Below are 15,140 nucleotides of genomic sequence, written 5' to 3' on the forward strand. Positions count from 1 at the left end.
ATTAGGATTCTAAGATACATAGCTTAGAGCATAAGTATATAAAGATGACTAACTGGCAAAGAAAAAAAATCTTTCAGGAAATCAGCTTTCGTAACATAGCAAGACACTGCTTAACCAAGCAGCAGAGAAGCTCAGAGTGTACCGGTGCAAATGAAAAATTAGGTGACTCTTCCTCCTCCTCTACCCTCAAAATCTAGCAGTATCTTAGAGGGAACTACGAATCCAGTTAGAGGATGTTAAAATACAATACTGGGAAGAGTGTTAGCTGAAGATCCTGTACTTAAACAAAGCTAAGTGGTTTTCTTAGTATTGATTTCAGATCACAGATACAGTCTTGTGCCTTTAAAAATTACCAGAGTACCTAGTATGCAGCACTTCATAGTCCTAGGGTTTTATGGAACATACTAGAAAATGCAGATATCTACTATCAAACTATCTTTTAACAAATTATAGTCAAAATTCAGAGTCTGTTCTAGACTTAATATAGATTAATTTACAAGCATCATCATTTAAAGTATGAAGATGTAAAACAACTCATTATCCAATGTATGTGAAAAGAACTGATGAGGAAGCACTAGGACCTCCATGTACAAATAAAGGTTCCTGAGGAGATGCTGGAATATTCTTAGAACATGACATTTTATCAGGAGTATGAAAAGTAACTTGCTGAGAAAAAGGCAATATGATTTTTTTCTAACAGGAAATTATAATCTGGTTAAACCAGTGGTTCTCAAAATATGGTCCAAGATCCTTAAAGGTCCCAAGAGCCTTTCAAGGGATCCACTATTGGGAGAGGTAATCTGCCATGGCCCCTGAGCATCCTGGCACATTTTTGCTGTTCATGTCAGGAATACAAGAATCTCACTGTTCTTTGCCTGAGGCTTTTCTCAGGCTTGTGTTTGCAGAGAGCAAATTTGAAAGACTAGGTAATGTCTCCCTCTTGGACAAAGAGCAGGCATGCTTTCTGCCTGCTATAAAATGGTGGGTTTCCCAAGCTCAACATGCCTCTCCTTTAATGTAACCATTGCATGTATAAGCGTCATCTGTGTCTGTGTTACCTCCTAGGCAGGACCAGTGAAAATAAGATGTTCTTGGCTACTAGCTTTACTGTAAATAATAAAGTCCTTTTTCTCTGATTCACTTTTCTGTTTTCCTCCAGTACCCACCCATGAAACAGTAACTGAGTAACTTATTAGCTTGTAAGTAGAATAAAATGAAATCCCAGAGCCTGACATAATTGAAATCAACTGTTGTCACAATTAAGATATTATTAATATTTGCATTTTTTACTGTGTTGGCATTTAGACTGATGATGCACAAACAATGAATAAAACTGCTGGTGCCCGAGTATGACTAAGGCCATATCAAACTGTTGTCACTGTATTCTTCAATGTCACACACTCAGTAAAAAAAAAAAAAAAAAAAAACAGCAAAAAAAAAAGGCAGTTTTAACTAAGAATGTCCTTAATAAGGCAGTAAAAATGATTAAGTTTTTGAAACTTGATCTCAACATATTTTTAATATTTTGTGTGACAAAATGGGAAGTATACACAAAAGGACTTCTGCTGCATACTGAAGTACAATTATTGTCTTGGGGAAAAGTACTTGTGCAACTATTTGAGTTGCAAGTAAACTAGTTACTTTTCTAATGGAATGCCATTTTTGCTTGAAAGAATGACTGACACACAAGCTATGGTTATTCAGACATTTTCTCAAAAGCAAATGAAGTTAGCCTGTCATGTTAAGGAAAGCAACTGACAAGATTCGTTGCCAATGATAAAATTTGAGCTTTCAAGTGAAAATTAAAATTTTGGAAAACCTGTACCTGTCACAGTAAGCTTGACAGATGCCCAATACTTAAAAGACTTTTCTGATGCGATCAGTGATGATGTTAAATGTGATTTTAAAATATAATAGGTCAACATTTGCAAGATCTACACAACTTAGTGAACCAATATTTTCCAAATGACTGATTCATGATGTTACAGAATCATACATTAGTAAAAGACGTACTCAAAGTACAAGATAGACCAACAGCTTTTAATGCAGCAGAAAAGTTCACTGATATGGTTTCAGATTCCATATTGCAGCTAACATTTTAAGACACTATCAAGTTTTAGTGCAGTACTAAAGACCATCCACAATCACTAAAAAGGCTATTAAAATACTCTTCCCTTTTTCAACTACAATATCTATTTGAGGCTGAATTTTCATCATATAATTCAACCAAAAAAAATCACAGCAGGTTGAATGTAGAAGTATTTCATAACACTGGAAAAAAAAATACCTTCACAACAGATTTAGATTTTTTTTTTTTTTTTTTTTTTTTTTGAGACAGAGTCTCACTCTTGCCCAGGTTGGAGTGCAGTGGTGTGATCTTGGCTCATGCAGCCTCCACCTCCTGGGTTCAAGCGATTCTCCTGCCTCAGCCTCCAGAGTAGCTGGGATTATAAGCACTCACCATCATGCCTGGCTAATTTTTGTATTCTTAGTAGAGACAGGGTCTCATCACGGCCAGGCTGGTCTCAAACTCCTGACATCAAGTGATCCACCCACCTTGGCCTCCCAAAATGTTGGGATTACAGGCGTGAGCCTCTGCACCCAGCCAGATTTTGAGAACTTTTAGGATGACAGGTTATAATAATAAGATAAACTAGATGGTTTGTGGGTGCTATAGTTTGGATACTTGTCACCTCCAAATCTGATTTTGAAATTTGATCCCCAATGTTGGAGGTGGTGCCTAATGGGAGGGGTCTGGGTCATGGGGGCAGATCCCTCATGAACAGAGAAATCCTGGGGGCTGTGGGGGTAAGGATGGCAGGTGAGTGAGTTCTTACTCTTTTAGCTCCTGAGAAAACTAGTTGTTAAAAAGAGTCTGCCACCTCCCCTCTCTCTCTTGCTTCCTCTCTCATCATGGGATCTTTGCAATGCTGGCTCCTCTTTGCCTTCTGCCATGAGTGGAAGCAGCCTGTGGCCCTTGCCAGATGCTGATGTCCGATCTCGAACTTTTACAGATATCAAAATCATGAGCCAAATAAACCCTTTGTCTTTATAAATCACCCAGCCTCAGGTATTCCTTTACAGCAATACAGACTAAGACGGAGGTGGACAGGGGGCTATTCCTTACCTATCGAGGTTGAGAGAACAGCCTTTCATGCCTTGGCCAAGAGAAATCAGGGCTGGATAGACTCTTTTCGATTCTATTTTGTGTGCTTTGAAGACGAGTTTTAAATAAAGGGAAGTGTGAGAAAAGGGATGATAGGGGAAATAAGGAGAGAAAAGCCATACTAAAGACATTCAAATTTGCTTCTAAGTTAGCAAAGAGAATTTAGAAGGTGACATATCACTTCTTATTTTCTTTTCGTCCTCAAAATTATTTCCAGTATTTTAACAAAAGCAAAAACTGTAAGATGATGTACTGAATTCAAAAACACAAACCCAGAGCAGGAAAGGGTTAGGATTAATTAATAATTTAGATTTGGAAGCAAAGTTTCTGCAATAGAAAATTTCAATGTAATTATTAAAATGTTTTGGATATCAGTATTTTTTTTCTTAAGAGTCTGTGTATCGGCCAGGCCAGTGGCACACGCCTGTAATCCCAGCACTATGGGAGGCCGAGGCAGGTGGATCATTGGAGGTCAGGCGTTCGAGACTAGCCTGGCCAACATAGTGAAACCTCATCTCTACTAAAAATACAAAAATTAGCCAGGTGTGGTGGTGCATGCATGTAATCCCAGCTATTCGGGAGGCTGAGGCAGGAGATTCGCTTGAGCCTGGGAGGTGGAGGTTGCAGTGAGCCAAGATGGCGCCACTGCACCACAGTCTGGGTGACAGAGTGAGACCCTGTCTCAAAAAAAAAAAAAAAAAAGAAAGTTTATGTATTATGACACTTCGGAAAAAACTGAACTTTTAATGAATAAATTGGTTGAAGATAGTTGTTTTCCTTTCTAATTAATATTCTACCAGAAAGTCTATAAAAAAGGCTAGTCTCCAAAGAGGAGTAATATAGAAGCATTATATATAAAAATAGGGTATATATAATGCAGTTTCTAGAAAGAAAACCAGGAGAAGCGGTGCATTTGCTTTGGACTGCAAGGCAAGGAGTACTTGAGGTACTACACACAAACACATGTTTTTCTCCAGTTCTCTAAGCCCCAGCCTATACTGGCCTGTGCCATTGTACAGTGTGCATAATCACTATTTCTGTATGATAAAAGATGGAAAGAAAAGATTAAACATTAAAGGAATTTAGGGGCAAATTTTTAAAAAGTTGAGTAACAAACACATGCAGTTACATTTATTTCAAGTTCCTCTCTTAGAAGAGGTGCTATGTGTTTAGATGATGTAAATGAGATTTGGCTTTTCCATAGAAATCACTTAGTAGTTAAATATGTTGACTAATGGCCCAATTTTTAGCTTTTGTTCAAATGATGAAAAACATATTTATCATTTACCTACAAACCATTTTAAAGCTTTTACAATGAATATAAAACCAGGTACTTGGACGACACATAGCAACTTAACAAACGTGGTTTAAGAGACTTGCAACAGAAAGTGTCTGGAGTGTTGAGAGAAGCTACAGGGGCCCAAAACTCAGACGAGGATCCCTAAGTGGGCACTGCACTCGAAGTCTAGTGTATATAAGATATGAACAGTGTAAGGATGGGGATGCCATCTAAGACCTAGACCTGAGAGATTAGGATTTTATTAGCTACAGAAGATCAGAAAGCAAAACAGAGTTCAAGTTCACGTACTGCCTGCCAAAACTGCTATACATAATTGAAGGAGCAGACCATGCGTAAATGCCACTCACTGAAGGACTGTCTATAGAATAAAGTAAGAAAAAGGTAGAAAGCACTTTCTCCTCTGAAGCCATGATTATGTCACCTAAAAATGGTTATGGTAAATGAAATGGCTCATTCAAAACCCTCAGTTTTAGCTTTCAGTTTACATACATAATGTTCTCCCAAGTGACCTAGAATAATTCTGGCTCTTGTCTAGAAATTACCCTACAAGAAAAAGTCTTGTAGAAAATTTAACTTTACTTCTCTACGCACACATAACCAAGATAAAGGCAAGTAAGAACTTGTCTTCTTTTCTGTACTCGAACTTACATTTTGGGCCCTTGATCAAGCCTACCTTAAGCCCACTGAGAATTTTAATTTTTAAATTAAAGTCCTATATGTTTTATCTATGCCATAAAATTATAGTTAGAATTTCTTTTTTTTTTTTTTTTTTTAGATGGAGTTTCACTCTTGTCACCTAGGCTGGAGTGCAGTGGCGGGATCTCAGCTCACTGCAACCTCTACCTCCCGGGTTAAAGCGATTCTCCTGCTTCAGCCTCCCAAGTGGCTGGGATTACAGGTGCCTGCCACCACGGCCGGCTAATTTTTGTATTTTAGTAGAGACGGAGTTTCATTTTGTTATATAATTAGGACTTTACATTATCTTATAATGCTTGCTAATTGCTGTAGGTCTCCAAATCGTCATTTCCCCAACCAGACTATAGCTCCTTAAAGGGGATAGATGTTGTCTATTACAATACTATTGCTATTGCTGTGTTTTGTTTTTTGTATTTCTGTTAATGACTAGCAAGGCTTGGCAAATAGGAGTTCAATAACTACTTCTTGTGTAAGTGATTGACAAATGACTTTTTAGACAACAGCTTTCTTCAAACATGTCAGAGCTTCTATATTTACTTGCAATTGTCAGGTACAGCACATCTTACTGCTTGCAATTGCCAGCTCCACAGCTATATCACTGTTTATACCACTCTAAACCTAAAAAATCTTTCTTGTTCCTCAAAGCCACCATATCTGCTGATCTAATCACAATGATAGCTATATTTGAAATCTGAAAACTGTTTAACTGACATCTTTCAGTAACAACTGCACTTGTCATTTACTTGAGTTTTTGATTAACTCAGATGAAAAATAAAGACATGTATAAAGAATAAATTAGAAATATATAGACATGAGAACACATAAACTCTATTTAATTAGTGAACTTATACGTGTTCACTTCATATTTTGGATCCTAGAATCTGAAATAACTTTTCAACATTCAATAATGTTAATTATTACATCAAGACTTTAAGCCAGAAGACAGGGACAACATTGCTTTGCTCTCCAGTGGTTGGCAGTGTTAAGTATACATCATGAATTCAGAATTATCGGATAAATGAAGAAAAGTAATTTACCAATATCACCAAATTTTTGGTCTTCTATATTATTGCTTTCTACATATTTTCTTGCATCAAACCACCTGAGAATTTTGTATAATTCTCCACAGGAACAAAAAGTAGCATAGAAAGATGAGGGCAAACAATTTCTGTCAAAACCTAGACACTCAAGATAGTATTTAGTTTGGCAACCAAACTATTTCCCAGAAGCAAATCATAAAAATCTCATTTCTGAGACTATATAAATGACACAGTACATTACAATCCTGGTTTTTAAAAAAGTGAATTAAACTGACAATTTATAGTTTTGTATTTTTATAGAATGCCTTTATATTTGTTACACAAATACAAAACTTGTTAGGTAAACAGTAATTGCTAACATGGACATAAGTTACTACGTCTGACAACGGTGTTCTGTAAACAAGAGATGAATAGTCTTTGTCAAGAATAATTGTGTGCATTTTTGTTATCTGATTTCCTACCTGCATTTTCATTTTTTAACATTATAAAAAAGAATTAGTAATATGAAACAATTTCTTAGTTCTCTAAGCATTGCTATTATTCTCCTCTGGAAAGTATATTCATATTAGAATTTTTGAAATTGTTCTTAAGATGACAGACTATGATTTTTTTCCCTTTAAGATTAATAATCATACGATTCAGGAATTTAATTCACTATTAAGTGAATATTAAGTTCCCTTACCTTTCATCAATATTTGTCATAAGGTAAATTAAGTATCAGCCCCCTTGTCTCTTGATCTTTCACCTCCTCTTCTGTACACTACAAACAATCTACAATACCTGTGTTGCTTTTAAAATATATCTACGAAACTTTGAAACTCTTCCTTTCAAGGGGTGCAGCTTAATTTCTTGCCCCACTACTTAGTGACTTGCTTCTAATGAACAAAATTAAGTGGAAGTGAAGGAATGCGACTTTGAGACTACGTCACAGAGGGCACCTTTCTCTCTCTCAGATCCCTTACTTTGAGTGAAGTTAGCTATCAGTTTGTGCAGAGAGGCTCATCTAGAAAGGCCTCCTGCCAACAGTCATGTGAGTGACTCATCTTGGAAGTGCATCCTCCAACCAGTTAAGCCTTTGGATGACTGCAGTCCTTGTCCACATCCTGACTTCAACATAAGAGACCCTGAGTCAGGGCCACCCAGGTAAGTCTCTGCAGAATTTCTGATACACAGAAACTCAGGCAAATTTGTCGTTCTAAGCCCTAAGTTTTGGGGTAAGTCTGGAATAATATGATAGATAATGCAAAAGACTGTGCAAATTACTGTGGTGTACAAAAGACAAAACTAAGGTTTTCCATTAAACTGAGTATTTCCTTCCCTACTGTCTCAAGCAGAGTACTAAGGGTCATCTAATGATAGAGGCTTTGTCTTTACCTCTTTCTGTCCCTTTAGAAGTCAAAGGATTTTTGCATGCTTTTTGTGTAGGAATAACATGAATAGAGACTGAACTATAAATTTCATGTTTCTTAAGTAAAATTTTCTAAAAGGGCCTCTTTCCCCTTCAAATATCCCTCTTTCCTCTACTTTATGTCTCTTTTTCCAAGGCAGACAGAATGGCTATTTGCCAAAATGTCCACAAGTCTTTCCCTTCTCAAACATCCTGACAAAACAAAATCCTAAACAAAACAAATAGTCTAAAGAAAACAAATCCTCAAACCACCCACCAAACAGAAGGAGGAAAGGACTGTGGGTGGCTCGTAGTGGCTTCCTTCTGTTACTGGTTCAAAGCATTTCTGTTAACTTACTAAATCATTATAGAAGCTAGGCCAATTGACTGGGAATGTGATTTCTAGAAAGAGATTAGTTTTGCAGAAGACCAATAATATTAAAGTATATTAAAAATAGAATAAAAAAGAATCATACCATCACCGTAACCATTTCTCTATAATGCTTTCTAGTTCTCATCCTTGTGGGTGCATACTTTTAAAAAACTGCAACCGACATAGATTTTTTTCATTGTGGAAGAAGCTTGAATATAACCATATATTCAGAGTTCTTTAGGAAAGGTTTCACCTGTATTAGCTAAAGGTGAATTATAACTCCACTAAGTATAGATCAGCACATAGGCCAATGGAACATATTTTAATTTCCATTGCTTGATGGGCCAGTATTTTTTCTAACATAGGCCTGATTTTTTACATTAAGCATACAGCCAACTCTCAAATATTCAATAAATCTAATTTATCCATTCTTTTAGAATATATTTTCTCTTTTCTTTAATCCCTTATACGTTTAGTGCTCATTAGCACTTTGGCTAGAGATATATAAAAGAAGAGAAAGCTGAAATATAAGACAGTTAATTTTTATTTTTATTAAATGGTTACAAAGAAAATTGAGTTGATGAGCTATTCAAAGTATAAAAATGTGGCTAAAACATAAACCTTTCCCCTACTATTAAGATAATTAATTATCTTTACTAAGATAAACTCACTGAAGTTAGATTTATTCCTTACTCGGAGCTTTTCCTCTTACCATCTGCCTAAAAATATAGCTACAATTGATGTAATATTATTCATTCTTTGCACACAGGCTATCTCTGAAATAATTTGTTACTTAAACTTAATTTCATCCCAGGTATCCAAATATATATTTCACAGATCAAATACTTAGCTTACAGAATTTAAACAAATATAATTTTTAAAAAGATTTCCGTTGAAGGTCTGCTTTTGATACTTACTGACTGAAAGTAAACTCTAAAACTTTCATAAATAACAAATTATCCAAATTTAAAAAAACAAAACTATTACTATATCTTAGAGCTTTTCACATCATCCCTTTTGTTCTAACCAAGGTTTTATTTTCAAAACTACCTTCTACATACTTTAAACTGGAGATATTCTATTACTTTCAAAGGAATGCTATAAATTATTATTAAATTTGCGGTTAAGTAATGGCATTTGGAAGACATTGAAACAGGAAGATTAGAAATATTGTTTATTTAAGCACTAAATTTATGTGAGTATAGTAATTCAACAATTTTATAATGTACTACAATAGGCCTAGTAACAAAATTGTATTCCAAAAAGTCAGAATCATTGTTTCTCAATTTCCTCTTTTGCAAAATAAACCTAGTATATTTCAATGCCATGGTTTCTGTGTTTATCAGCATTTTTAGATAAATGAAAATTCGAATAGGGGTGAAGAAAACTGAATGACTCAAAGAATGGTTTAAAATAAAAATATATGTACTAAGGGGTACCAAGAGAACTTCTTATTCTAAAATTTTTATTTATAGAAAAAAGCTCTCAAAATTGGATTTCTCAGATTTGATGTTAAATAATAAGATAGTCTTAGTTATGCAATCAGTAACTGAAAAACCCTGACAAAGTGAAAATCTCCTACTTTATTTAGAAGGAAAGAAAGAAATATAGCACTCGATTTAATTGTTCTTGTTGATGTTAAGAAACCTTATTTGCTAGGAGTTCTTATTTTATTCAAAATATGTATCATCCCACTAAAAGCCAACTCATCTAATGAAAAATATCATTCTCAAACTTATAAAATTTCAATGACTTATGAAAACGTGGAGAATAATATAATATACATATATATACTACTGAGTTAACAAGTGTTAACATTTTGCATACTTGCTTAGCTCTCCTCTATCAAAAAAAAAAAAAGTTGCAGATATAACTGCTGAAGCCCTCATTATTCCTTTCTCAGATATCACAGTCTCTTTTCTCCCCAATTCTAAAGGTGATCGTTTTTCTAAAGAAGATGTGTGCCCTTCCTGTCCAGGTTTTTATACTTTTATTACATATTTGTGTTTTCACAAACATTAATGTTATGTTTTAAAAACTACATAAAGTATCCTAATTAGCCAGGCATGGCAGCATGCGCCTGTAGAATTGCTGGAACCTAGGAGGCGGAGGTTGCAGTGAGCAGAGATTGCACCACTGCACTCCAGCCTGGGTGACAGAGCAAGACTTCATATCCAAAAAAAATCCAAAAAGAAAACAAAACAAAACCAACAACAACAACAAACTACATAAAGTATTCCCATTTTATCATTTTGTAATTTCCATCCTTACTCAACATTGCTATTAAAATTTAGGAAAATTAATATATATTTAGTATATTTTAATTTTTCTAAAGAGCTTCTAAAGCTGGACTATTCTGTTATTGGTGGATATTTAGGTTGTTTCTAACCCATGGCATGAACGTCCTTGTATATGTCTCCTTGTGGATATGTACTATTTCTTTCTGTATTACTTCAGTAGAGTTTTGCTTAAGCTAGTTGGGTGGATTTTTCTTTTAAACTAAGCAGAGACAATCGAAGAAAAAGCTAGAAAGCTATTATCTGATCTGTGTCTTATTATTTACCTGATTTTAATCTTTTATTTCATTGTTTATTTATATATAGACACACACATACCACACACACACATATGTACATATGTATGTGGCATTCGTTCATTAATTCATTTATTTATTTATTTAGAGATAGGGTCTCACTCTGTTACCCAAACTGGAATGCAGTGTCACGATCATTGGTCACTGCAGCAGCCTTGACCTCTTAGGCCCAAACAATGCTCCTACTGAGTAGCTGGGACTACAGGCGTGTGCCATTCTGCGTGGCTAATTTTTTTATTTTTGTAGAGCTAGGGATCCCCCTGTGTTGCCCAGGTTGGTCTCAAACTGCTAAGCTCAAGTGATCCTCCCTCCTTGGCCTCCCAAAGTGTTTGAATTACAGGAGTGAGTCACTCTGCCCAGCCCTATTTCTTTGTTAAATCTTTTCTTTGTTGAAATGCTTGTGATGTAGAAAAACGGTCAGTAGGAAATACAAAACCTTAGCCTTTATTTTACTTGAAAATAGTTCTTCTATTTAGAAATATTTAAGCCACATATTTGTGTATATGGAACTTCTGTTTGGAATTCCAGTGGTAGATCACTTCGGAAAAATAAAATGAGGAAGCTATGTTACGCATCAGCATTTAAATGCTGCTTTCTGCAGAAGCAACGTCTACCTTTGGTAGTTTTTCTCTTGCTATTCCTGAAATCACTTTATCATGTGGCTGATCAACAGTCAAATTATTCTTTCTTGTTTCACTGTCTTCAAGCAGAGGAACACAGCCATAACTGTTATCTGCAAGACAAAAACCTCTTGGACATTAGCAGAAAACCCTTATTTTTGGTACCACCTGACAAAGCAAAAAATAATACAAACTCGAAACCATAAAGAGAATAGATTTTAAGGTAGGAGTTTCAGAAAATTCTTTAGGTAATAGTTACTTTGACAAGTTGTCCATTTATATTTTTTCCTTCCCACTAAACAAACATACAAAACTCCTGTTCTCTCAAAGCCAGCAGTATGTAAAATATGCAGAATTTAGAAAACAAGAAATATGCTCTTTGCATCTGTCAGCAACAATTCAACTTTTATATAAGTCATATTTTCAGGTATGCATTTCTTATTTAAGATAATTATTTGTATTATGACTCCATGCTTATTATAGGAAAATTAGAAAATGCAGACAGCCAAAAAGAATAAAAAGTAAATGCTACCCAAATTTTTATCACCTGTGAATTATTCCAGTTAATATTTTGGTTTATATATTCTATCAGAATTCTTCTTTTCCTATACATATAAATTCACACAAGAATCACCTTTTTCTGCATAAATGAAAATAACACTTATTTATGTATCCTGCTTTGTTCATTTTGCTATATATGGTCAACATATTCTTACAAGTTAATACCTATTATCATCACTTTTCTTGGCTACATAGCTATTCACATAGATCACTGTAACTATTGAATATTTGTTTCTAGCTTTCCATGATTAGAAATTATACTGTGATACACATCCTTGCATATATATTTTTGAGTACCTGAACAAATATTTTCTTATGATATAGTCTTAGAACTTGCATTTTTGGTTCAAAAGGCATAGATGTTTTCAAAAGCTTTTGCTGCTATTTACTGGCAAATTGCTTCTTAGGAAGTTTTATAAACTTAGAGTTCCACCATATAGTATAGTAATATGTGAAAGTCCACTTTCCCATATCCTGCAAGTGTTCATTTAAATAAACATAACATATAACTGTACCAGTTATAATATCAAAACTATTGAGAAACAACGAAGGAATAAAATAGAAAAACTCAACTTACACCTTTCTTTTCACCAAGAGGTTCTAGAAATACATAAAAAATTAACATGAACATACCTTGAGTGGACTTCACAAGAAGTAACTGAGATTTTAGCTTGTCAATAATAGTTTGTTGAAGTGACAGCTGTTCCTGTTGTTCACGTATTCTCTGCTCATAGTTCTCAGTCTGCTGACATAAAAACCAGTTAGCCTGATATTCACTGATAGACATGAACATACATTTACCGTCCATTAATAATATAAATAGATATGAGTTGCCCACATTGTCATTTTGCAGGTATTGTGATTTATGAGATACAAACTGGCTGCAGGAATGTACTTGTAATTGTTACAAACATCAGTGATTTTAGATACTTAAAACACCGTAAAAGTTTTAAAGATTATCTTATTTAAAGACATTTCAGTCAAGGATTCAGTCTATGATTTCCTGATCCTTCAGTAAAGATCAAAACTGTAATTTAGCATTTATTCCTTAATGAAAAAAAAAAAGCACAAATGATACAACAGATGCTATAAAATACATACTAACTTAAAAAATTTTGTGTCTTTCAAATAAACACACTTCTAAATTTATTTCTAGAGTACACAAACACTAAGGAAATGTTGATAAAAATCAAAGGGACAAATACAAACTATAAAATTATACTGACCAGAAACTTCTCCACTAAGTTTTAAGAAATTAAGAGAATATGGATGACCTTTGGTGTCTATCTTAAATGCCATAGTTTCCCTTATATTGTTAATCCATTCATTTTGCTATTTTATTGCAATGACTGTGAGAATAAAGCAATGAAAAAAGACAAGTTTGTACTGAGGAATACAGATGCTGCAAACATTCAAGCAAATTTGAAACTGTTGTATCACAATTACCAGATTAGTACAGTCTTAAAAGCGTATCACCAAACAATAACAGAGAACTTTTATTTTTAACCAATTCCTATCCCTGGAGGGATAAATAAATAATGACTAAGTTGCAAATTCCTTGAAATATAAAAGGAAAATGAAGTTCTAATAATCTCAGAATGATCTTCAGTAGATACTAGATATTTGACTTTAAACTGATTCTTAAAGTTCGAAATTAGTGAAGCTCTATTATTTTCAGAGACCAATAAACTTAAAAATTTTAATAAATTACATAGCTGTTCATAGATTAGCAAATATAAATTAGCTTAAGAAATTAAAGCTTGGGAGGCCAAGGGGGGCAGATCACGAGGTCAGGAGATCGAGACCATCCTGGTTAACACAGTGAAACCCCGTTTCCACTAAAAATACAAAAAATTAGCCAGGCGTGGTGGCGGGCACCTGTAGTCCCAGCTACTCGGGAGGCTGAGGCAGGAGAATGGTGTGAACCCGGGAGGCGGAGCTTGCAGTGAGCCAAGATCACGCCACTGCACTCCAGCCTGGGCAACAGAGCGAGACTCTGTCTCAAAAAAAAAAAAAAAAAAAAAAAGGAATTAGAGCTAAATACTACATTTTCCCAAATAAAAGGTGAACTTTTATAAGTAATACACTCCAAATATGAATAACTGACAAAGCTGATATGCAACCCATATGATGCGTTGTCTTTGCACATTGCCTAAAGGCAGTCTTACATAGTTTCACATTCCCCATAGAATTCATAAGGATTAAGTAACTTATACATAGGAGATGTTCAGTGTATGTTCACTGAAAAATTAAAAAAGGAAATACGGATTCCAATTACATTTTATTATTGTGAACAGAAGAATGAATCATGTGGGTCTACCTGAAGTATATGTCCAATGAATATGTCTCAGAACTGATCACTGATACCCAAGTCTAGTCTAGGGCCTGGCTTCCCAGGATAAGACATCTTATTCCTGTATAAATTCACACCCAACCCCTAGAAATAGTGTGGTAAGCTGACTGAATGAAGGATCCAAAAATCTACAGCAAATTCTAAATACCTTAGATTTACTTGGGCTACAGAGCACCACCAGGGCTGAAGAATCAGCAAACAAGTTACAGTCTTCTCTATATATTTCTGCATTAATTAAAGCTTTCTCCAAGAACTCAAAGTTCTTCACAAACATCGATCAATAAGTACCGATTTTTTCACTTTATTTTGATAGGTATATACATTATACTGTCCAGAGATTAAGTAACCAGTCCAAAAAACTTAGCAAGTTAGAGACAGGCCCAGAGTAAATGTCTATGTTATTCAAGTCTCTATGTCTTTTTTTTCCACCTTAATGAAGAAACCATATATTTTCTTTTGAAACCAACTCAGAAAGCTTCTGCCAGTTAATTTTTATCTTCTATTCTCTGGCTTAAAAAACATACTTTAGCACATCTGCATATAAGATATTACAATAAATAAATAATCCTGAAAATGTATTCAATAGCTAGGAAAAATTAATGGATCAATGGCTATTTCAAGTTGAAGTTTTAACTACTTCTTAAGCTACTTAATAAAGTATGATAAAGGTCGAGCAAAGTCTACAACAATTTTAAAAACCAACACTCTGGAAGTATAGTAGGGGAAATAGAACAGCAAGAGTCCATGTTTTCCTCCTACACTTTTCACATACTTGTATTTAGCAGTTATAATATTCTAGTCTAATTGTCTAATGTCTGGTTTCCCTCTAGACTGAACTCCTTAAGGGTAGAGGGTATTTCCTCCTGATATCTCCACAGTATTACAGAGTGCCTGGCACATATTAGGATGCTCAGTAAATATTAGTTGAATAAACAAACTAATTAACTTGTTAAAGAAACATCAGAGTTGAGCATCCCATGCCGCTGCTCTGCCTCTGGAGTAGCCACTTTTATTCCTTTACTTTCTTAATAAACTTGCTTTCACTTAAAAA

At 34.6% G+C, this 15,140-nt stretch overlaps 1 protein-coding gene across 5 annotated transcripts in view; it reads right to left on the minus strand.

Moving 5' to 3' along the window:
- Positions 1-15,140, minus strand: part of TANK (TRAF family member associated NFKB activator) — a 98,367-nt gene that overhangs the window by 20,254 nt on the left and 62,973 nt on the right. For all 5 annotated transcript variants that reach the window (XM_055291968.2, XM_055291965.2, XM_055291964.2 and 2 more), the window contains 2 exons: positions 12,370-12,478; positions 11,170-11,288 (listed from right to left, as the gene is read on the minus strand). In XM_055291968.2, coding sequence (XP_055147943.1) covers positions 11,170-11,288; positions 12,370-12,478 — 228 coding nt within the window. The remainder of the gene's footprint in view (positions 1-11,169; positions 11,289-12,369; positions 12,479-15,140) is intronic.

The sequence above is a fragment of the Symphalangus syndactylus genome, chromosome 9 (genome assembly GCF_028878055.3).
Source record: "Symphalangus syndactylus isolate Jambi chromosome 9, NHGRI_mSymSyn1-v2.1_pri, whole genome shotgun sequence".
NCBI classification, from domain to species: Eukaryota; Metazoa; Chordata; class Mammalia; order Primates; family Hylobatidae; genus Symphalangus; species Symphalangus syndactylus.